The following is a 25,204-nucleotide window of genomic DNA, read 5'->3' on the forward strand; positions in this document are numbered from 1 at the left end:
TAAAAAACTGTACATGAGTTAAATCATGAAACGTAAGCCATTTGTGTTCCGCAAGATGACTCAGTCTCTCCATTCCAGACCCCAAGTGACACATTGGAATAGTGTGTCTGACCTCTTAATTATTTTCTGGTGATTGATAATTTTCTGCTAACACTGCGCAAAGCTTAATCCTCTTCACCTGGAAATAAAAGGTTTCCATCATTTCGCTCTCCAATTTGAAGCTCAGCAAAGCCTCCTGGGCGCGGGGCGGTGGAGCCGAAGGAAGTCTGACCCCATCAAAGGAGCAAAAATGCCAGAGCTACCAGCACCACCCCCTCACATCCCCCAAGGGCTTCCAATTGGTCCTTGTGGGTCACTCTCTTTCCGGGTTGGCCTTCCAGCTTGCCCGTCGCCTCCATAGAACCCACATTTAGCCAGCAACTATTGGTAGGTCGTTACGTCATTGCCCTATCTACCCCGCTCCCATTGGCTCCCATAGGAAGGGGCGGCCGCAACGGCACAGGCAAGAGCCGCCATTTTGACTGAGCAACCCTAGTGACAGGAGCTGAAGAAGCAGCGCAGGTTGTCCCGTTTCCCCTCCCCCTTCCCTTCTCCGGGTGACTTCCTGGGTCCCCTACACTCCACAGTCCCGGTCCCGCCATGTCCCAGAAACAAGAGGACGAGAACCCTGCGGAGGAGACTGGCGAGGAGAAGCAGGTGAAATGGAGGGGGTGCGGTGGGCGAGCTGGGGGCGACCGTGATGGGGCGGGAGACGGTCTCCCACCAGTGCGGATTGGTCGCCATGGTCTCGGGCTCTGCAGGGGTTGGCCACTTCTTGCGTCATGCAGGGTGAGCTTCAGTACGGATTGCTGCTTTGGCGCTGGTTAGCTGGATGGATTGTCAATCAATGCGGTTCTCTTCTTGATTGGCCAGTAGACCTACCGCTCAACTCATTGAAGTTGTGCTATAATTGGCCGAGCCTGGGCGCGGGGCGGGTGTTTAGAAAGACTGGGTGAATGAAAGGGGTTGGTGGTCCCGGGATGAGATGTGTGTTACTGGTTAGTAGGGGTAAAATGACCCAACCGCTAGGCTGGGGCTTGCATTCTAAATCCCCAGAAAGATACAAGTAGAGGTAAAGACGTTTAAAAAGGACCAGCACTGGGGGAAGGGAGAAGAGTAATTATTATCATGGCTAGTTTAAGGCGGCAACTTTCTCAAAGAGACCTGTTTTGACCGCTGGAGATGGTCTGTTGCCCACCTTCAAAGAGGACCTTACAAAATTGAAGAGGACTAGAGTTCCAAACAGAATAATGGAGGTTAAACCTAGAAAAGACGCCGACAGAGTCGTGACAAGAAAGACGCCACCATATTCCCCCCAGACTTCCAAGGTAGTGGGACTTAGTTAACCTGCAATTCTGTGATGAAAACACGCCACCCTCTTTGGGGGTTTGTATTTGACTTATAACATTTAGTACTGGATTCGGGTTCATGAAGTACACCCGGTGTTATGTCTGTGCCAGGTTTTCAAGGGAAGGGAATGTAATTCCACTAAAAAGAGCCACAGATTGGCTTCATGTCCTTTTTTAAAAAGTCAGTAAAGAAAAGTGCAGCAGGGCCTACAAAAAGCAGGCAGGGAGTAACAGCAACAGTAAGAGCCCCCGCAAGCTAATTGAGCTCTTGGCATGTTCCCCAAACTTCCGTCACTAGGGAAGGTGTTGATTTTTTGGCAAAGCTGGTAGGTAAATACTAGTGAACCTACTGTACCTTAATTTTCTTGAGGTTAAAAAGTGTCATTTTAATCTCTGTTTACCTGTCACCTTCCTACTACAGTGTTTATGGAAGCAATGCTGTCCCATTACTAAGGTGGAGATGTCTGGAGATGGCTACATAGCTAGCCTCCTCCGTAGAGAGACTTATCTGCTGACTAGCTTAGGAGGGAACATCTCAGCAGTTATCCCCCTTGATTTCCCATTTGACCTGTACTGTGTTTTAGGGACAGCTAGGAAACTTTCATACTAATTTTGTATCACCAGAAGCCCTGTTGGCTCTTTTCTCTGTCTTTCCTAGCTTCTGTTCTGAGTGAGATATCGCTTGCTCTTTGAGTGAAGTATTGTGTTTAGGTTTAGGTATAGGTCACTCACAGGTCACTGGGGTGGTTCCCTGGGTTTCGTGTGAGAAGCAAGTTACCTTTTCTTCTCACAGTACAGTCATCTTGAGCTTTAGGGATCTGAACAAAGGTCTAGCTTTATTTAAGAACAGAGTGGAAATAGCATGTTTACTAATGGGTAGACCTCCAGGAAAAGGTAATAGTATAAAAGTTATCAGATATTAGAAGCAGTTGCTTCTTAGTGTTTAATTTTGTTGGCCCGTTTGTTTCCTCCAGGACACACAGGAGAAAGAAGGTATGCTCCCTGAGAGAGCCGAGGAGGCAAAGCTGAAGGCCAAATATCCAAGCCTAGGACAAAAGCCTGGAGGCTCCGACTTCCTCATGAAGAGACTCCAGAAAGGGGTACGGGGCACAATCTCTTACCCTCTTACTTCGGAGCCAAAGGGGGCCTTAGGGATGAGATCTGTGGAAGTTCTACTGAACACCAATATGAAGGTTTTGTTGTGGGGCAGTAGTAGAGAGAAATTAGAAACTTGTAAAAAGCAAGGCAAATATTGTAAATCCCTGAAATGGTATCGGTTATCTTCTGATTTCCCACGTAGGATATTAAGGCTTAATGTAGGGGCATTTGGGTATGGGGTTGGGGGAGTGAGGGAAGGATGTTAGAGTCTGGAATGCTGACAGCCTCCAGACATTTGCCTGTTTGGATGGTGGGAGTTTTAGGATTGCACATTTAGGATTAGAGCTAAATTTTGGGGTGTGTCATTTCAGAAAAAGATCAGCCCATCTGTCCTACAGATTTCCTCAACTTGAAATGAATAGTAGGTGTCTTTAGACCCTTGAAGTTAGCACCAACTACTAACTATGCTCCCTGAAGAGACTTATTTTTCCTGTCCAGAATGGTCCTTCTCCCAAGGCAGAGTCTTAACCTTCATAGCCATCTAGCTCCTGATCAGGTTTCTCAGTCCTCAGAGGTACTGAAAGCTGACTGAGGGATTGTATGTCATTAACCGGGAGTGTGTTTCTCTATGTGGATGAAATGGAGAGGGAAGCAGATTCCTGTGGAGAATCCCGGTTACTGAGTCTTAGTCACAGATGATGATGTGATGCTGATTTGCAGTTTACCTTGCTGTAAGCAAGGCAGGCGTGGGCAGGCTGTCAGAGCCATGGAACGTGTGTGGGAGTGCTTGCAGTCAGAGGAAAGTACATTCTCATGAACAAGCCCAGTTTCTATTCATAGTCTGAGAGAATAATTTTTAATTTTGAGGTTGTTAGCTTGAGGTTGATCTCCTGCTGATAGCCCCAGATCGACCCTTCTATGTATCTTATTCATTTCTGTTTCCCCAGCACCAAGCCCATTGGAGGCTAATAGGTCCTTATAAGCCTTAGTGAATAAAGTCAGTAATTTGGTTGAACCATCCTGTACTCATGGGGCTACAAAAGATGTGGGTACAGAGGATGTAGGAGCTATCTCTTAACTCCAAAAATAACACCCTAGTTGGGAAACTGCTTCCATACCTGAAAAAGTCAGAACACACTGGGGAGAAGACGTAAGTAAATGTAATTAATGCTAAGCTCTGTATGCATGAGACTAATCCAAAAGAGACTTGAAAGGTCTGAGCGTGGATGCAGGTTTATAGTGGATGTGAGTCTCCTTGTTTTTGAGGAAGACCAGAGCTCCTCACTCACCTAAACCTCCCTCTTATCTCTTAGCAAAAGTACTTTGACTCAGGAGACTACAACATGGCCAAAGCCAAGATGAAGAATAAGCAGCTGCCAAGTGCAGGACCAGACAAGAACCTGGTGACTGGTGACCACATCCCCACCCCACAGGATCTGCCCCAGAGAAAGTCCTCACTCGTCACCAGCAAGCTTGCGGGGTAACCGGGGCCCCCTTCTGCTCCCCTTCCTCACCCACTGGACTTTTGTATATCATAGGCAGGGATGGAATGGGCACCTAGTTATATCTTCTCAGCTTGCTAGCCAGAAATGACTGTGATTCTCCTGGGGGCTGCTGAGAAGGTAATGTGGGCTGAAGAGAGGCTCTGAGTTCATTTCTTTGGATAAGTTGAGATTTCCACACCCTCATGTAGCCCAGGTAGGGGCTCAGAAATAGGAGACTAGGATTGGATAATGCTGCAAACTCTTTTTCTTTTGTACAAAAAACTGGGGAGATGTGACTTCTACTTTTGGAAGAGAATATCCCAAAATTGGTTAGGCTAGGCCTTGGGAATAATATGACAGGTTTAACATCCCAAGGCTAACCTGACATGGTTGGGAAAGATAGATTGAATGGGATCTGTTTTCTGTGCTTTAAATGTTTTGTCCCTTGGGCTGCTACTGCTTCATGTTTCCATTATGGCAGGTGTAGAGAAGCCTCAAAAGGAAAAACTGATTTGCTTGCCTAAAACTATAATGCCCACTTAACCTCCTTTACTCAGTCAGTGTCTTTTACAGTTTGCCCTGGTTCTTAAATAATGTAAAGATTGGAGGATATAATTCACATAAAATGGGCACCTTCTCTCTCTCTTCCAGCATGTTGCTTTTTGAAAGTATCGTGGGATAGTGGAAAGAACACTGGGTTAAGAGTCAAGGTATCTGGGTTCTAGTCCCACTCAGTCTAGGCAGAATTGACATGTAACCTTGGTCAAGGCATTTAACCTCTCTGGATTTCTATTTCCGCCTCTGTAAAACAGTTGAATATAGATAAGATTGATTCTGATTCTAAAATCCTGAAAAAAACTGCTGTTCATTGTAAAGCCAAAAGTGAGGAAGGCCCATAGGTGAGCCTACAGAGGGGAACTATTTGAAGACTACACAGGGAGAGAAGTTGAGGTTTGGGGGTTATAAATTCAGGCAAGAGGGCCTCATAAGTATCATGGTCTTGAGGGTCAAGAAAAAAAATTCTAAGAAGCTAGCCATGAAAGCTCTTGCCTCTGCCCTCACCTGCTTTCCTACAATCTGGGCCCTTGCTGCTAAAAAGCTGCTCTGGCAGCCAAGCTGTGGGCCTAAAGAAACATGCTCAGTCATGCACATTTGGAGTCCCATATTTCAGATGTTATCAGCTGCCAGGTGTATTGTTAGGGAGACAAGAAGAAAAAGGATGAACTGAGCGAGCCTCCAGGGCTTAGTGCTACTGCAGGGCTGGAGCAGCAGGTTCTCAGGAGATGAATCACCTTGGAGGAAGCTGGGGAAGGTGGCTAGGGAGAAGGAGCACTGAGAAATCTCTGCCTTCCTAGAGCCCAGTAACCCAGCTCCCGTGCTCTGAGAAGTAGCAATGCTGATCGTGAACCAGGTGGGGGAAAGGGGCTGCAGGTGGCCAGCATCATCAGTCTAGTTATCACTGGCTTGGCCTGAATGTTACTGAATGCAGCCTGCTAGTTATCACACAGAGAGCAGGGTGCGAACTAGCCGTTCAGGAGGGGAAGATTCTATAATCCTCTCTTGCCCTCTCAGCTCACCAGTTCTGATGTACCACACATCTGGCCTGATGAGGACGACTGATGAACTTGCTAATGCACGTGGGGGGGTGGTTAGGGTGTGTCTCTACTTCTTTCCTGACCAGCCATTCACTTTTCAGGCCATCATTCAGATTGGATAGGAAAAAGTTGGTGAGGAGGGAATGGAGAGAGCAGGATCCTGTGATTCCCTGGCCCCCAAACTCCTTGGCTGTCACTTGTAATTGTATATAATTTTTGTGTTTCTTGCTCCATTTCCTCATGCTGTCTTCCTTAGTCTAAAGTCCATGTGGGAAGGGGAAAATGCTGAACATCCTTGTATAGTTTCCTCAACTGTCCCAGACATGTTGTACATAGATATGTCATGTTATTATATATATAAATATATATATAATTTTGTACGTTTTCTTCACCTCCGATCTTCTCAAATTTTGTATTTTCTGTCTGAGCTGCTTTCTCTGTCGGTCAGTATGACTCCTCAAGACTGAGGCCACAGTGAGTCTGGTTTTTAGGAAGGAATAGAAGAAATAGGGAAATCAGAAAAACTGTTGGTCTCTCTCTCCACCTGGTCATCTTCAAGGCTAAGAAAACAAAGAAGCAAAGCTACGTTCTGTATATGCCACCTGTTTCCACAGCGTGAAGTACATAGCTTCCATGGCAAAGAAGGGTCATTTCAAAATCCAAATCCAAATTGCTTTGATTAAACCTAGATTATTAAGTCCACTCAGAACAACATGTGTGCTGTCTGGCCCTGACCTCCGTGCAGTTACCACCTGATCACTGTGTGCCCCCAGTCCGTCTCCGCTGCTGCAAGTGGCTCTGGCCATGCCTCTGAAACCAAGCCTGCTCTGAGCCAGGCAGCTTACACCCCTGAAAACCTCCAGTTGTTTTGATCTTGTCTAAAGAATTTGTTTTTGTTTTTGTTTTCATGGGTATCTCCAAAAAGACAGAGAACATTTTGTTTTGAAGACAGGAAAAGACTGAAATTCTTTTTTTTTTTTTAAACAACTCGCTGGATAGGATTGAGACATGTGCCAGGTAGCCCTAATGATTGTTAAGTGTGGAAGAGTGATGGGGTAGAGACTGGGGTGGGACTTAGGGTTCTTTCCCTTACTGCTTGACAGTGTTTTCTTTTTCTTCTGTGTTCGTCCGCAGTGGCCAAGTTGAATGATGCTGCCCGGGGCTCCGCCAGATCCTGAGACGCTGCCCCCCTGGGTCCTGTGCTGGCTCCTGCCCCTCCCTGCTTTTGCAGCCAGGGGTCAGGAGGTGGCTCGGGCGCGGGCTGGAGAGGCAGAAGCCCCTGCCCGTCGGTGTCCCAGCGCATGGAGCCCCTTGGGCTGAGCACCAAGACCTTGAACCTTTTTTGTTTTTCCTTTTTCTCCAAATAATTGTTGGGAGACATCTCAGTGAAATCCTGGGGGTGGGGTGGGGGGTTGGGAGGGTGGAGTGGGAGATTTGGGGGAATATGAATTAGGGCTTGGAGTTGATAAAAACATTCTTGGCTATCCTCCTTAACCATGTGGCTGGTGGGTGGGTGTGAGGAGGAGGAAGTAAAATGGACAAAAGATGAGAGGCTCTAATTCAGCTCTGTAGAAGAATGCCTTGCTTGCTTGGATGTGGCTGGGGACCTGGTGTCAGATAAAAGAAACTGACCGTCTAAATATGAAAGATGCAGACAGCTCCTCTGGTTCTGCAGAATAAGCTGAGAACTCAATTATGCATTAAAAAAAAAAAAGTGCTGTCCTTGAAATAGATTTGCTGCGGGAAGAAGGGCAGTGAGCGTGGGAGAAGGGGGCCATGAGCGTGGGGAGCCCCACAGAGCCCAGGGAACTTTTTCAGTTTGAAATAAAAAACAAAAGAAGACCCACCAAAAAAACCCAACCCAGAAATACTCTGAAGCAGTTGGTGTGTTTTATTGGGGTTTGGGGAAAGGGAAGAAAACAATACTGAAGACACCATTCAAGGGGAGAAGCCAGTGTGGGGCCTAAGTTTCTAAGGAACAGGGGCCCTTCATGTGGGATGTGTCTGGGTTCCCCGTTTCCCTAATTTACGGAGAGGGAGCAGGGACGTTGGCATTAGACCAGGACTTTTCCTGACTCCTGTCCAAGCTACTGTTTCCGTAGCTAATGCAGAAGATGCAGCCACCTCAGGTTTTGACTCACAAAATAAGGGGTTTGCGGTATTTGATCTAAATGGTTTATTGACACCTAAAGCTCAGTACAGGCTAAGCAAAAAAGGAAGCCTGCTTTTCCTTTTCCCTTTCAGTCTTCCATTCCTTCACAAGCTCTCATGTCTGTGAAGGAGAAATGTGACCTCTAGTAATAAGCCAAAAGGAACGCAAGCCTTTCTGCTAGTGGCCAGTAGGGGGCAGAGTCACTTCTTTCCTCATGATGTCCTAACCACTGGAATCCTGCCACTGAAAAAAGTTTAAAACTACTTGTGAGTGTAATATACAAAAGAAATGTTACCCAAGGAGAAACAAACTCACTTGTCTCCTCTCACACCAATCTACCATGTGTGAAGATTGAAACTTGCCCATTTGCCCAAGTTTGATTAGGAGAATTTATCATGGTATTTTCCCAAATGTGATTGGCTTCTCAAATGAGTGTGCATCAAGGAAGATAAACAGGGTCCAGGAGACATAGATATTCCAGAGAAATCTCTATCATATTGAGGGGGAGGAGTACTTCTAAACTAGAGAAGGAATGTTGTTCTCAGTATCTAACCCATTCTTCTTAATCAGAAACTTTCCAAATAAGTTTTCAGCTACTCGGGATGTTATACTGACTTGCTCTCTCGTGATTTAGCCAGCGGATTGTGATGCCTCCTAACCATCAGCCTTTCTGAACAGCATGCTAGACACTAAGTGAGCCAGGTGGTTTGGAGAAATATATTAAAGGCATTCCCTACCTTTGTGGGGTTTATTGTCTAACTGGAAGAAAATATATGAAAAAGTTCATATACTTCAAAAGGTGTAAACTTTATATCTTTTTTTTTATACAGAGAACATTTAAAATTTTTACTTAGCGATTAGAGCCATTTTTCTCTGGTCTCCACGTTTTGGGGTTGTTTTTAGATACTTCTTCATTTCTTTCTTTCTTTTTTTTTTTTGGTCACGCGGCACATGGGATCTTAGTTCCCCGACCAGGGATCAAACCCACGCCCCCTGCATTGGAAACACGGAGTCTTAACCACTGGACTGCCAGGGACTTCCCTAAACTTTATATCTTAAAGCTAGGAGATATATGAATGTTTATTGTGGTGGGGTTTCTGAGCCTTCTCATCCTTATTCCCCTTAAACCAGTCCCATGACTTCTTTTTGAGCATGTTGTCCCTAGTTTTATGTTTGCCAGGTGGCTACAGCTGGGGAATGAGGCCAGCAAGTCTCAAGATGTGGAATCATCTAGTTAGTGCAGTTTCATTTAATATATAGGTAACGGAAGTTAATATACCGGTAACGGAAGTTAATATACAGGTAACGGAAGTTGACATACAGAAATAAGTTACTTACAAGGTGGCAGTGCTAGTTTACTGAAGAGCTTGAGTTAATATCTAGGTTTTATATGATTTTTCCATTATTCTTGGCTTCCCTGGCCCTTAGGTTTAAGCATAGCATTAGGGATCCTGGGGTGCCAAGAAATGTTTGTTCCTATTTCTGTTTCAGTTTAAAACGTGCCATTTTTTTTCCTTCACTCCCATACTATAGGGCTAGGCGGTCAGGGAAGACTGATTCTGTAGTGCTTCAAATAGCTGTTCCTGCCCATTATTTTAGCTTTTCTAAAATCTTTATTCCAGAGAGTGGATTCAAGGGTTCTTCTACTCCTCCAACATGGTTGAGTGATAATTGTGCTGACAAGCCTCTCAGTTGAGCCATCTGATATGCAGGGTGGCAGGGATGAAGTCACCATTTTTATTGTCCAACAGCATTTATTTTAAGCTGTTGTGGCCCTAGCATGGAAAACACAGGCAAAAGAAAAATAGCCCGGAGAATTGCCATTGACCATATCTACAGTCAGCCAGTGGCACCCACACTAGCAGCCCTCGTGTGTATAGTGCCCTCTACTGGGCCTTGAGGGAGGTTAACAAGGAAAGGGAAGATCTCTTCCCTTGGAAGCTAAGACCTGACAGTGGCATACAAATAAAAGCAAATTAATGTAAGATCCCGAGTGGCGGGAGTTTCCCTGGTGGCGCAGTGGATGAGACTCCGTGCTCCCAAGGCAGGGGGCCCAGGTTCGATCCCTGGTCAGGAAACTAGATCCCACATTGCATGCCGCAACTTACATGCCCACAATAAGAGTTTGCATTGCCGCAACTAAGGAGCCGGCGAGCCACAACTAAGGAGCCTGCCTCTGGCAACTAAGACCCGGTGCAACTAAATAAATAAGATCCCGCGTGGCATGCGGCATCTTAGTTCCCTGACCAAGGGTTGAACCCATGTCCCCTGCAGCGGAAGCAGAGTCTTAACCACTGGACCTCCAGGGAAGTCTCCAAATTAATGCAGTTCTAAGCAGAATTCCCACAAGCTAAGAGAAGGAGGGTCAGGAGATGAGTTGTTAGCTGAATTTTCTTAGAGATGGGTGACTTACTAATAAAGATAAGATGAGGCTGCTCATGCTTGGGCAGCAATATTTTAATTCACAAGTATTGGATTGGCCAAAAAGTTCGTTCGGGTTTTCCCATAAGCTCTTTTGGAAAAACCCAAACGAACTTTTTGGCCAACCCCAATAATTGTTGAACTCTAACTTTGCGATTGGAAATATTAGCAGTTGTTGGGCAGATAAACAGTATAAGAAATGGTGTCTGCCCTGAAAGAACTTGAAGCCTCATTGAGACAACACTTCTACATATAATACATGTCAGTGGTAAAAGAATTCTGAGAAGGGGAAATTCAGAGGGCTGGAATCATTAGGTAAATATTAGTGGAAGAAATGGAGATTGAACTGGGCCTTGAAAGATGGGTAGTATTAAATTGTCTAGTTCAATTATCAGTTAATAAGTGCCTGTAATATGCCAGGCATCGTGCTAAAATATAAATGATATGTGGGTGCTTCTTTCAAGGCGATTCCACTCTGGTGGGGGAACTACACATGAGGAAATCATATGCAGTGTTAAACTTGCAGCAGTAGAAGCCCAGCTACATGGAGGAATAGGAACAAGTATTTAATAGTAATTGCACCTAGCCCATTGCTAAGTACTCAATTGACATCATCTCATTTAGTCCTCACAACAATTCTACAAAGTAGGTAGTCTTAGTCTTGCCATTATACAAATGAGAAAACTAAATCAGTAACTTGGCCAAGTCACATAGCTTCCGAGAGTGGAGGCAGGATTCCACTGCCTGCAGTGGGATGGGGAAAAGAGTGATCAGGAAGCACTTCCACTGCCGGGCCGGTTCAATCCCTGGTCGGGGAACTAAGATCTCACAAGCTGCATAGTGCAGCCATAAAAACAAACAAAAAAAGAGTGATCTGGGGACTTCCCTGGTGGTCCAGTGGATGCAGGGGACATGGGTTCGATCCCTGGTCAGGGAACTAAGATCCCATATGCTGCGGAGCAACTAAGCCTGTGTGCCACAACCACTGAGCTCGCATGCCACAACTAGAGAGAAGCCGTCGCACCACAACGAAGAGCCCGCACACCACAACGAAGACCCGATGCAGCCAAAAATAAATAAATGAATTAATAAATCTTTTTAAAGAAAAAGTGATCAGGAAAGATTTCATGGAGCAAATTCTGAAGGAGGAACAGGATTTCTCCAGAAAGGTAAGGTGAGAAAGCGCATTTTTGTACAGGGACCAACACTTAGAGAAGGATGAAACTGTGGAATCTGTGGTGATTCTGCAGTAGCAGTATCAAGTGAGTCCTGGGGAGTCACTGGAGACCAGGCCAGGAAGGTAGACAAGGATATGGCTTGCAGGCAGCTATAGGAACCACTGAGGGGATTACAAAGAAGAAATCTTGTCAGTTCTATGTTTTAGACAGGTCACTGCAAAATTGTGTGGAGAAGGGATTTAAAGGTAATAGATTTAGTGATGGACTGGTTCTAGTGTCAGGTTTCCTGGTTTTGATAATTTGGGACAAGTTTCTTAAACTCTCTTTGCTTCAGTTTACTTATTTTGTAAAATAGGAATGATGTAGTACCCACCACAAATGACTGTTGTGATGATTAAACAAGATAAAGCACGAAAAGCCCTTACTTCAGGGACTACAACAGTGCCTACAATATGGTTCCTGCCCCCAGGGAGCTTAAAGACTACTGGGGGATATAATAAAGACAGGTAGACTGACAATTATTAGAATACAAGGATTCGGTGCTAAGATAGGGATAAGCACAAAATGCTCTGGAAGCACAGAATACACACCTAATTTGGGCAGGTGGGAGAAGAACAGTCAGGAAAAATCCCTTCACAGAAGGTAGCTTCTAAGCTGAAATATGAGGGAGTAGTAGGACTTAGGTAAAGGGATTAGATTGGGAAAGGTCTTCCAGGTGGAAGAAACAGTATGTGAAAAGATGTAGAGGTATTACATTCTGGAAACTTAAAATAATTGAGAGTAGCTGTAGCATAGCATGCAAGGAATGAGGCCAGATGTTGGTGGAGGGAAGCAAGGGTTAGATCACAAAGGGCCCTTTAGGCTTTATTCTGGAGGCAATGTGAAGCTGCTGAATAAAGGTTTTGAGCAAGGAAATGACATGATCAGATTGGCTCCTTAGAATAATCTTTCTGATTGCAGTGTCAGGAAGAGATCGGAGAGGGTATAATGGTTGTGTTAGAGACGCCATTAATGGGATGGAAAAGTTGGGAAGGGTTAAGGCTATTGTGAAGAGGAAGATGATGAATTCAATTTGAGACATAATAAGTTTAAAGTAACAATGAAACATCTAAGTGGAGAATTCTGTACTACACTTAGTAAACTGTTACCATGGGTTAGTTGAGTTATGAGTGAGACAGACTGTATGTTGCTACAGTACTGTAGGTTAGATATGACTGGGAAATAAAGAAGGTAATGATAGTGAGGATGAAGAAGAGTGAACAGATTCAAGAGATATATGAGAAGTACAATCAACAGAACTTCATGGGGGTGGGACTCGGGAAGAGACAGGACTCCAATAAAAAATTCCGAGTTTTCTGGCCTGAGTTGCTGGGTAAATGAGAATACAGCTGGAAGAGCAAGTTTAGCAAGGAAGACAATGAGTTCAGTTTTGCCGAAGAGTTGATATGAGGTGCCTATAGAACATCCGAGAGTAGATGACTAGAAAGTTACTGGATTTATGAGTCTAGAGGTTGGATAAAAAGTCAGAATAGGAGATACAGATTCTGTAGACTTTAAGATGTACTAGTAAAGCCATGGCCGTGAAAATACAGAGAGCAGAAAGACTGAAGAACTGATCCTGATGAAGGCTGACATCTGAAAGGAATAGAGAAAAGGGCCCAGCAAAATAGGAGAATCAGGAAGATGTCGTGCCCAAGGACAGAGTTTAATGGAGAAACTCAATCAGTCAATAGTGTAAAATGCTATTAGAAGTTAAGTTTAAAAACGAGACTATCTCACCTATGTAATAAAAAGTGCCCCCAAATTTCAGGAAAGCAGTGTGCCAAAATCGTGAATAACTATTTGCCAGGATTATGGTCTAAGGTGTGTATGTGTGCGTGTCCACTATCTGTACTTTTCAGGGTTTTGGCAGTGAGCATGTAGTTGATCACTAGAGGTAATTTTAATTCTAATTTAATTCTAGAATAAAAATAAAATCACAAGAATAAAATCACAAAATGTTTCTTTTAAATGGACTAAAAGGGGCTTCCCTGGTGGTGCCGTGGTTAAGAATCCGCCTGCCAATGCAGGGGACACGGGTTCGAGCCCTGGTCCGGCAGGATCCCACATGCCACGGAGCAACTAAGCCCGTACGCCACAACTACTGAGCCCGTGTGCCGCAACTACTGAAGCCCGCACGCCTAGAGCCCATGCTCTGCAACAAGAGAATCCACCGCAATGAGAAGCCTGCGCGCAGCAACAAAGACCCAACACAGCCAAAAAAAAAAAAAAATCAACTAAAGGGTGTCCATTTGATTTGCCAGTTAGTAACCTTTTTGAAACCAGTTTCCATGGACTGGTAGAGGTAGAATCTTGCTTGTAAAACTGAGTGGTGTGCGAAGGTTTTGTTGCTTGCTGCTGTTGTTTTAGGATGGTAATGATAGGCATGTATATTTACCAAGTGAAAGGAACAAGTAAAAGTAGAAGCTCAATAGAGGATGATGATAACCAAAAAGCAGGGTTCCAAAAAGAAACGGGGAGTTGGGGGGGCAAGAAGGAGCTCAGGTGGATGTGGTTAATTAAACAATAGTTCAGCAAACATTTACTGAGCACTTACTATGTGCCAGCCACTGTACAAGGTGAGGTGCTGAGTTAGCAAGTCAGCTGAGTTAGGAACTGATCTAAAGCAGGAGGATATATACCTCATCCTGCATGAGACTCAAGGTGAAGATGTAACAAAGGGTAAACTCACAGCTGTTTGTGAATAGGGGTAGGTAATTGATGGGAGTCCTCGTCTGACAGCTTCCTTGTTCTTTGTGGAATAGGATGTGAGGTTGATACTTGAGAGGGAAGTGGGAGTTAGGGGGCTTAAGAAGAGTGGCCATAGTGTTGGAGAGAGAATGAAAGGGAGGAGGATGAAAGAGCGATGATAAAAAATACTAAGTATTTAGTATTATGAGAAGCCCGCGCACCACAACGAACAGTAGACCCCGCTCGCCGCATCCAGAGAAAAGTCTGCATGCAGTAACGAAGATACAACACAGCCAAAAATAAAATAATTAAAAAAAGAAAAAACTATAAGAGTTAGGAAACAATGTTGAGGGTATAACAGAAACCATGAATGTGTCATCCTTGGAATGCATCATCCATTGGAATGGTATCAATCCATATATTTCTGCTGTCTTCTCTAGCAACACCCAGCTGCCTGGGTACAAGAGCAGAGAAACATATTATTGTATAGATCCTGGATCATGATTTGTAGACAGATGAAGAGGATTGACAAAGGAACAAGGGGATTGAAGGTGCTAGTGAAAGATGGAAGCCACCCAATTCAGACTGGCGAGGTACGTTAAACTCTGGTCAAGAGAAGTCTTGATAAGGTCAAAGAGCAGACGATTTAGAAGTGAAAGTGGTAAAACTGGAAGCTCAGGCAGGACATGGTGTCAGAATGATGTTGGAGTTTAAGATTTCAGAGTTGGAACTCTTCCATATAATGCAAGGGCAATAGGAATGGGTGTTTTAAGTGGAGTAAAGATAAAGATCATTGGAGAGTTAAAGAACAAAGGGAGTTTCCATATCCAACTGCCAGGGTAGGTGGCTCATGTGTTTGAGATTTTGTACTGTTATCTCTTATTAGACCCAACTGTATTTTTTTTTAATAAAAGGAAAATGGAAGTGTCTAGTTTAGTAAATGACAACAGCAACAATAAAAGAATTATGGGCTTAGAGTGTTGGGTCAGTAAATCAAGGTGTTTAAATGAATCCAGAATTATGCAAGCCTGGGGAGGAGAAGATGAAGCCAGCTGCCAGTCCTGGTGTAGGAGTGACCAGGAATAGCAGAGAATATGAAGGAGAGTTTAGCTTGATGGGATGAACTCCAAAGCAGGAGGGGTAGCATGCAAATAATCTTGGAAAAATAAGGGCCTGAAAATGACATTAGGGAACGAGGAGTATCTCTGTTCCCCCACTTTCTGATATAGGAGGGAAAAACCCTCTAGGTCTGCAAATAAAGCTGTGTTTGGGGATAACCTCAGTGTAATTTGAATGAGTGGGTTGAGGGAAATTCTCTAAAGAGGAGTTTCTGTGTGAGGCATCAGAGAAATGAGGGGACCAGGGATGAAAGTATAAGTAGGAGAGATCTGTATTTGGGGCAGGGTCCAAAGATTATAGAGATGGGAACCACTTGTGCAGTGAATTAGCCTAAGGTTCCCAACTTTGGTTCAAAAGTTGTTTGGTACCAGTCTTGACTGAAGGCCCCACAGGGCTATGGAATCCAGTCTCCTCAGGCCTCCCTCTCAGGGTTCTGAGGGGAAGATTAAGCATTCCACCTCTGAGAAGACATTCTAGGAGAAAGAGAATGGAACAGTAGCTTGAACAATGATTACAAAGAGGAACAAGTAAGCTAGACTAAAGCGAACAACTGGAGGAGGGTCCTTCATTCACACCTTTATCAAGTATTTATTGAACTCCTACCAGGGCTTTGTCTTGTTCATTGCTATATCCCCAGCATCAAGTGTTTGGCACATATGTGTTCAATAAGTATTTGTTGAAGGAATAAATTGTTCACTAACATGTTCAGATTAATCTATAAGTATTCAGAAAACAATAAAAAGAGTTTGACCTCTTTCAACAGTCTCTGAATGGCAGCAGTAGTGGATAAGCAGGGAAATGAGACTTGTAACTGAGAGAACAATGCTGGAAGGGTACTCCCCACACAAAGCTGGGTCTCTCTTTTGGAAAACTTCTAGATGAGCCACATGACTAAGAAAGAACAGGTAAAGGCCGAGTGCTCAGAAGGTCAACCAAGGATAGCTTTTCTGTAAAACACTAACTTATGACAGGAAGAGAGCACTAAATACTGATAACCACATTGTGGTAAAGTGGCCTCTTCAGGTAAAAGAAAAGTTCTGGTATAAACGGAAGTTTAGTGACAGAGGCACTTAGTGTTTTTAGATGGACTTTTTTTGAACCTTCTTTTGACATATATTTATCATGGGTGGATATTAGAGATTAATGCAAAATATGAACTCTTAGTTATTAAATCTTTATTATTAGATTGAAAAGATTGAACTGAATAGAATTTACACAGTACAAGAACTTTTCTCAAGTTATTCATATTAACTGCTAGAGCTACATACCCATCAAGAAGCATCATTCTTGATCAAGTGCCAGCCACCTACCTACCTTACAGTCCCAAACCCAATTAGTAACGTCAAACTGATACTTACGCTAAAATATTTACATTTTTAACTGCATATAAAACTCTCATGGTAGAAATTTGAACATAAGCAGACCTATGGGGGAAATTTGGGGGGGGGAGGTTGGGGGGCGGGTAGAGACAACTTAATCTATCTTCTTACCCAGTCTGAATCAGGTGGATTCCTTGAACTGTCTTTCACCAGCACCATTAATCACCCCACGTAGACACCACCTACTCAAATATGCAAAGGAAAGACCTGGAATCATTCAGCGATCATGAGTCCTGGTTTGACACTAAAGTCCAGGTCTGGGACTTCCCCAGTGGTGCAGTGGTTAAGAATCCACCTGCCAATGCAGGGGACATGGGTTCGAGTCCTGGTCCGGGAAGATCCCACATGCCACAGAGCAACTAAGCCCATGCACCACAACTACTAAGCATGCGCTCTAGAGCCCGCAAGCCACAACTACTGAGCCCGCATGCTGCAACTACTGAAGCCTGCGTGCCTAGAGCCCGTGCTCTGCAACAAGAGAAGCCACTGCAATGAGAGGCCCGCGCACTGCAACGAAGAGTAGCCCCCGCTCCCAGCAACTAGAGAAAGCCCGTGTGCAGCAACGAAGACCCAATGCAGCCAAAAATAGATTAAAAAAAAAAAAAACTGGTAAAGTCCATGTCTGAAGCAACTTTTATGATTAGGAAAGTCTGAGAACACCCTCAGACTTCCGTCCATTGCATTTCTGAGTCATTTCCTTGTCCATTGACCCAAATTGTGTACAGCTACATGCAAGAATTATCCAAAAGTACCGAGTTTAGAACTAAAGAAACATTTGAGATCATTGAGTTCAGTGAAACACTGGCCAAGAGATCATGCCTTTTGTCCAGTTGCACAGCCTCTGTCAGGCAGCTTTTCCGATACCCAAAGCCCTCTTCTCTAGAAGCTGACTTTACAGCAAATTTGGGACTCCAGCCTAAATTTGTTTTTGTTAGGAATAAACAAACAAAATACTTGAGTTGGAAGTTTGAGAGGAACTCAGGGCCCAGGGTAACAAGCTGGCATCCCATGGTATTCCCTTCAAGTAATTTGACCTATCACTGGTGCTCCTGCCATGGACCGAGGAGAGGACTCATGTAGGACCAGAATATTCTAACTTTCAACCTTGGGACTATTGACATTTTGAACTAGATATTTTGTTATGGGAGCTGTCCTGTGTATTTTAGGATGTTAACAGCATCTCTGTGCTCTACCCACTAGATGCTCAGTCAGGACAATCAAAAAAGTCCCCAGACATTGCCACATGTTCCCTGGGATCCCGTGGTTGGGAACCACTGTTCTGACTAAAGGAAGAGGTTCTTGTAACTCAAGCCTGGCGCTATGTAATCCTCTCAGCAGTGCCTATTCTTATTCCTACACCCTTTTGCCTGGTTTCTCTCCCTCACCTTTCCCTCTGGGGCCACCATGCCTTCATCAGATGGGATCCTCTGACCTCTCTCTACCCTCAGTGGCCCTGAAAGTGGCACCTGGGGTGAAAATGGGAAACAAAAGTTTCTACCCTTCCCCTCTTGCACCAAGGGGATCCCCCTCGCTGGATAGGAATTTACATAATTGGTTAAAATAAGACAACGTGTATGCAAGGCTTAGCTCTTACCTGTAACTGCTGTGAATCAAGGAGAGAGCAGGGCTTTAAGCCCCTTTCCTATCTTGAGGGTGGGCTGGGAGGGAGAGATGAGGGCATAAAGGAATCTGCCCTTTCTGCACTATTTCCCCTTGACTCAGCGGTCCTACTTCCCCTCCCCAGCCCACACTCGTCCTCACCAGTGCCCATATTTACACACTGCAAACCTATGTTGTCATAGAGAGACATAAACCAGCTGGTTGCTATGAAGGTTTACACACAAACACACACCCTAGGGTACGGCCCAGGCTGAGCAGTGGAGATGAATGGCACTTCTTACTGGGACATGCAGTTTTTCTTTCTCTTAATTTGCTATTGTCCTACCTCTTCTTTTCTCCCCACATTTTCATGCTTCTCATTCCTGCTCCCAGATGACACTTCCCACGGACGAGTACTGTTCTTAAACATCTCCCTTGCCTCAGGAAGTCACAGTTTAAAAACAGAATTACTTAACCTTTTTGAACTTCAGCCCCTTAATCTGTAATATGAGGATAATTATAATACAAACCTTATATGGATTTTGTTAGAATTAAATTGGATATGTGTAAGGAAACTTGTATCATGGCTGGCAAAGTACGTGCTCAATAAATGGAATTTGTTCTTATGCTAAAATAAAAGCCTGCTCGGGGGCACCTGGGAACCAACCACAGGTGCCTTTGGAAATCTTGGCTTGTGTGTCCTCTCTGATAGTAGAAAAAAGCTATTGTGGGAGTGTCCCTTGTCCTGTAGAATGATGGAAGAGCAGAATTGTGTGGGAAGATTGCTTTGTGTTTTGCCTTTGTTGTACTCAGATGGAAAGCTGTTTTGGGAAGGAAAATCTGGGTATATGATCTCTTCCTTTCTGTAGTTTGAAATGAAAGAAAAGACACACTACACAAAATCATTGCCTGGCTGAAATGGAAGAGTATAATGGAGGCAGAGTGCTCTCTGGGCCTTTGGCCCTGGCTACCCTTCTCCAGAAGACCCCTATCCAAGAGCAGGCTGCCTGTGTTGGTGTAACAGGCTGGGGCTTATTCCTACTGTAGATTCTGTGCATGATGTCTATTGAATTTTTTTCGAAAAAAAAAAAAAACAAAAAAACCTGGAACTTTCTAATATCAGATAAAGGGCAGGTATTTCCAACCCTGAAAATAGGTAAGATTTCTCTTCTTCAGCTTGAATTTAGTGTACAGCTATGTTCCTGCAGGAGGTCTCAGTTCCTCCCAACACACTGAGAAAATAGGAGAAAACATTATGCGCCTTGCATTTTCACCTCTGTCCTATTTCACAGAATAGATATCACTATCCTATTTTTACAGGTTAAAACAGATTTGATTGAAAAAGGAAAGATAATTTCTAAACTAAGGATTGTGGTTACATCTGGAAGGGAGTTAGGGGAATGGGATTGAAGGTGATAACCAAAGGAAAGTTAGTCTCATCTTAATGGTTTGCTTTTTTTATAAGGAGAGTATTTATGCATTAATTATGTGATTAAAATTAAATTTTGAATTAGAAGGTAAGACTATTTTACAGACGTTTAATGAAGCTCAGAAAAGGTAATTTATCTAAGGTCATTTGGTAATTGACAGACTCCAGGGTCCATGGCTGCCCCCCCAAACAACAATGTCCTAGGTACACCCTCATGGAGAACCAGGTTTGGAGCCAAGAGGGAGTCCTGAGCTTTCCCTCTCATGGGCAGTGGGATCATTGTAGTGGGCCCTAGACATTAGCTTTATCACTAAAGGGAGGCGTAACCAAACCATGTCTGACCAGCTTGATGACTACCCCGTGACTTGGCCTGTGAAGTATGACTAAATCACATAGACTCGAAGGTAGGGAATGGGGAAGGATGTAAAGCAGGTTGATAAAGGAGATTATGTTTTACACTTAAGATTTTAACTGGATGTTTCAGCTGGGGTACCAAGATATAATAGATATGAAATTCCAAAGGGAGATACCAGACAGAAATGCAAAGGTTTAAAGGAAATTAACAAGGACCAGTTCCACAAGTCTTGAATCCTCATTTCAAGAGTATAAAAAGTGGGGATAGGGTTTACAAATGAGATTTCTTTGGAGAGAGCTACTACTGTGTTGTGATCCACATCCAATCTGGAAGAGAGGGTGTGGGGAGTACTTCCCTCTTCTCAAGCCTAGAAGGAGGGGCCTTATGGGACAGCTACATCTTGGAATCAACTGCACTTCCTTCTGACAAAGGGTCAAATATACATGAATCCTGGGAGCCAAGTATGAAGCCAGGGTAAATCCTGCTCAAGAGAACTTCCTGGACACATAGTGGGACTCTTTACAAAAGATTCCATGTAGAATGGACCTCTGGAAAACAGAAAGATGAGGGGGTAGTGGTGGCCATAGAAATACAATGCATCATGTCACTTAGGGGAAGCTGATATTGCCATTGAAAGGCCCAGCAGGGAAGCCTCTGATGGATCCACACAAATGCCCATGAGACAGTCAGCTTTCAACATCAGCATGAGGAGAGCATGAAGCCACCAAGAATATTTCTCCCTCTTCCTTCTGCCCCATTCTAGGTGTCAGTGTCAGCATCTAGGAAGTAGAGGAGAAGCCAACTACCACTATTCCACAAAGGCAAGCTTGCAGGCTATACCGATTCTAGCTGTGGGGTGAAGAGTCTGTTCTGCTACTTAAAGTGATCGCAAGACTGTTACCCAAAGGTGAAGAAATGTTAGGGGGGGATGCTGGAATTTTCGTCCAGATCAGAGGGAAACATCTCCTACTGAAATAAATTTTTCAGTGGCAGGAGACAAAATTAAACTTTAATTTTTACTACATCCCTTCAATTGGTACTTGTTAAACATTCCAACTATCATCTTTATATTCTCTGAGGCATTTAATTGGCACTCATGGAATGAGATTTCCAGTTTGTAGTCCAAAGAGCCTTTGAAAGGCTAAGATGCTCTCCACCATAAAACAACTCAAAACAAGGGCGTTTTAGGGATTTGGGGTTTGGTAAATCTGGCTGAGACCAAGAGAATTTAAAGTAGACTCTTAGAGTTAGTTGGAACCTTGAAGATCATCTAGTTCTAATTCCTCCTGAATTAATCTTTTCCAGAGCATCCCTGACAAGTGATCATTTAGTTTTTTCTTGAATAACTCCAGTGTCTTAGAATTTACTACTATCTTCACCCTCATTAAAACTCTTCGAGGGACTTCCCTGGTGGTCCAGTGGCTAAGGCTCCGCACTTCCAATGCAGGGGCCCGAGTTTCCATCCTTGGTCAGGGAACTAGATCCCACATGCCACAACTAAGACCCAGCACAGCCAAATAATTTAAAAAAATAAAAGAATACATCAATCAACCCTTTTTATAAAAAACAAAACAGGGACTTCCCTGGTGGCGCAGTGGTTAAGAATCTGCCTGCCAATGCAGGGGACACGAGTTCGAGCCCTGGTCCGGGAAGATCCCACATGCTGTGGAGCATCTAAGCCTGTGCGCCACAACTACTGAGCCTGCGCTCCACAACTACTGAAGCCCGCACGTTCTAGGGCCCGTGTGCTGCAACTACTGAGGCCCGTGCGCCTAGAGCCCATGCTCTGCAACAAGAGAAGCTATCGCAATGAGACGCCCATGCACTGCAACGAAGAGTAGCCCCCACTAGAAAGCAGCAGCAACTAGAGAAAGCCCCACCCTGGCAAAAAAAAAAAAAAAAAAAAAAAACACTCTTCATTTGAGGACCACTTCTCTCTACATCTCATTTCACTAGTCTAAACATTCTTCCTTCCTTCAGTTATTGCTCCTTGACATGGTATGGACTCCTGGCATCTCCCTGACTATTTTCTAGATGAGCTCAAATTGTGTCAATGTACCTCTCTAAGTCTGGTCCAGATGTGACCTGAATCAAGTAGAAATAAATCATCACCTCCTGGTTGTAGACTTGGACTGTGGGAGAGCCTCAGGTCCCCTTAGATTTTCTTCAGTACTAACCCTATCACACTATTGACTCATTAAAACTAACTAAAACCTAGAGACGTAATTTTGGGGATGAGATAAGGTTGTTTTGATTTATTTTGATTTTATAAATAATATATGAATACAATTCCTTTATAAAACTTGTAAATAATAGAGATTAAAATCTTCATTCAAAAAAACTACAGACAAAGGCAAAGTCTTCCTTGATCATTACCCCAAATCCTGGTCCTCTAGTTATGTATCCTTCCAGACTTTTTTCTATGTATTTACATGGATATACAGTTACATGTAGAAATACGTAGTTGTACAGGATTTTAAAAACATAAATGGTATCAGATGGTTTGTGTTATTCTACGTCTTCTTTTTTCACTTAACATGATTCAGAGACCTTTTCATATCTGCACATATAAAGCTATCTCACTCTTTGTAGCTGCTATAGTAAGGATCCCATAGTATGAATGTATCACAGTTTATCTAACCATTCTGTTGTTGGACATATAGATTGTTTCCAGTTTTTTGCTATTACAATGTTTCACAGAAAATTGAATTGAACAATTGCAGGCTCCACTGTCAGACTTCACAGAGGAGACGTCTGAGTTACATATCCCAGGCCAAGAGGAGAAAAATTAAAATTGAGTAGTAAACCAAGTTTACTACCCCTTTCATGGCTAGTCCCCTCATTGTTGTTCCTTTTTTTTTTTTTTTTTCTTTCTTTCAAGAGCCTCTTGGCTAGTCTTGGCCCTTTGGTCTTACATGTAAGTTTTAGGATCAACTTATCAATTTCCTTATCTAGAACTGCATTTAGTCTATACATCATTTTGAAGGAGAACTGACATTTTTACAATTATGAGTCTTCCTATATGTGAATATGGTTTGTGTCTCTATTGGGTTTTGCTTAATGTATTTCAATAGAATTTTATAACATTCCCCATATATCTTTACACATAGTGGTAGAGACTGCTGGTTATGCTTCCTTTCTTCTATAGTAACAGAATCCTCAGTTTTTAGCTGGGCACACAGACACTCAGAATAAAGACTGTATTCTTAGAATAAAGACTCCCTTGCAGGTAGAAGACCATGTAACTAATTTCTAGCTCACAGGATATTAACAAAAAAAGGTATGCAACTTCAGGGAAGTGTCAATAAAGAAAGCTAGGGCTTCCCTGGTGGTGCAGTGGTTGAGAGTCCGCCTGCCGATGCAGGGGACACGGGTTCGTGCACCCGGTTCGGGAAGATCCCACATGCCGCGGAGCGGCTGGGCCTGTGAATCATGGCCGCTGAGCCTGCGCGTCTGGAGCCTGTGCTCCGCAACGTGAGAGGCCACAACAGTGAGAGGCCCGCGTACCGCAAAAAAAAATAAAAATAAAGAAAGAAAGCTAGATACCCTTTGCCTTCCCTTTTCTATTGTATTTCCTGATGATTGGAATGCAGCCGTAAAGCTAGCCGTCTTGGACCATGAGGTAGAAAAGTATGTATGAGGATAGCAGAACAACACAACAGAAGGAAGTATGAGTTCCCGATCATTATGGAACCACTATGCCAACTCTGGGTTTGTCAGAAAGGAATAAGAATGAATATTGGATAAGGCAACTAGCAATGTCTGTCACACCTTATGAAAAGCTACTGAACCCTAGTTTTATGCTAGTGTTACCTGTGGAGACTAGGGCCCGAAATTATCATCTTATAGACAAAGATGATAGATTACAGTGTTGTGATGACAAGGTAGGAAGATACTGATACTGAAGGCACAGTATGAAAGAGTATGGTATTCAGTAAGAAGTGTAAGAAATGTCCAACTAAGCAAGAAGTTCAATTAATGATTTTGACATAAAAACATGAGATCAACTTTTTAGTGTGTGATCAAGAATAATCTTTAGAAATTATTTATGGTCACAGGGAGGAATGTTTGGGAAAAAATTACGTACATTTTAGAAATAAGGCAAAAAGATGACTACATGATCTTTTAATATCATGTTAGAGCATTTTCAAATAAGTCCACCTGAGGGTTACTAGATTACCTTGGTGAATGTGATTTTATTTGATTAGCACCCAGGAGTTTTACAACCCTCAAAAATTAGAGGATAATGTGATTGAGTATGGTATGAAGAAGCCTTAGAAATAGTTTATAAGCAAAAGATTAGCCTCAATTTAGAGAAAGAGAACAAGGTGCTCCAGTAGTTCTGGAAATTTCTATCAGTCGAGTAGAGAGTCTCCCCAAACTTGGGTTACATATAGGGCCTCAAAACAAAACAAAAGAAAAACAAAAACGCTGCTTTATTAGGCTGAGGAATAAAAGGGTTGAGTAATTAAGAGAGACGGTAAGGATAAGAGCAAGAGATTTTTTTTTAAGATTTTTAAATATTTATTTTATTTATTATCATTTATTTTTGGCTGCATTGGGTCTTCGTTGCCAGGCATGGTCTTTCTCTAGCTGCAGTGAGCAGGGGCTACTCTTCGTTGCAGTGCACAGCCTTCTCATTGCAGTGGCTTCTCTTATTGCAGAGCACAGGCTGTAAGCGCGTGGGCTTCACTAGTTGTGGCACATGGGCTCAGTAGTTGTGGCTCGCAGGCTTAGTTGCTCCACGGCATGTGGGATCTTCCGGGACCAGGGCTCGAACCCATGTGCCCTGCATTGGCAAGCAGATTCTTAACCACTGCACCACCAGGGAAGCCCAAGAGCAAGAGATTTTTAATTAGGAGGGAAGGCAACATGAGATATTAAGTATGCCCAATTTCAGGCCCCAAAGAGTGGAGAACAAGACTATTAGAGTGGACTTCCCTGGCTGTCTAGTGGTTAAGACTCCGTGCTTCCACTGCAGGGGGCAGGTTTGATCCCTGATCGGAGAACTAAGATCTCACATGCCGGGACTTCCCTGGTGGCACAGTGGTTAAGAATCCGCCTGCCAATGCAGGGGACACAGGTTGGATCCCTGGTCCCGGAAGATCCCACATGCCACAGAGCAACTAAGCCCGTGCTCCGCAACAAGAGAAGCCACTGCAATGAGAAGCCCGCGCACTGCAACAAAGAGTAGCCCCCCACTTGCCACAGTTAGAGAGAGCCCATGTGCAGCAACGAAGACCCAACGCAGCCAAAAATACATAAATAAATAAATAA

The 25,204-nt window shown here is 43.6% G+C and overlaps 1 protein-coding gene across 1 annotated transcript; it reads left to right on the forward strand.

Moving 5' to 3' along the window:
- Nucleotides 1–496: 496 nt before the first annotated feature.
- On the forward strand, nt 497–8,515 carry ENSA (endosulfine alpha). Its single transcript, XM_030846482.2, has 4 exons — nt 497–696; nt 2,363–2,488; nt 3,800–3,966; nt 6,700–8,515. Exons 1-4 carry the CDS (start codon nt 640–642, stop codon nt 6,713–6,715), a joined length of 366 nt encoding a protein of 121 aa, XP_030702342.1. The 5' UTR covers nt 497–639; the 3' UTR covers nt 6,716–8,515.
- The last annotated feature ends 16,689 nt before the right edge of the window (nt 8,516–25,204 follow it).

Source organism: Globicephala melas, chromosome 1 (genome assembly GCF_963455315.2).
Source record: "Globicephala melas chromosome 1, mGloMel1.2, whole genome shotgun sequence".
Lineage (NCBI taxonomy): Eukaryota > Metazoa > Chordata > Mammalia > Artiodactyla > Delphinidae > Globicephala > Globicephala melas.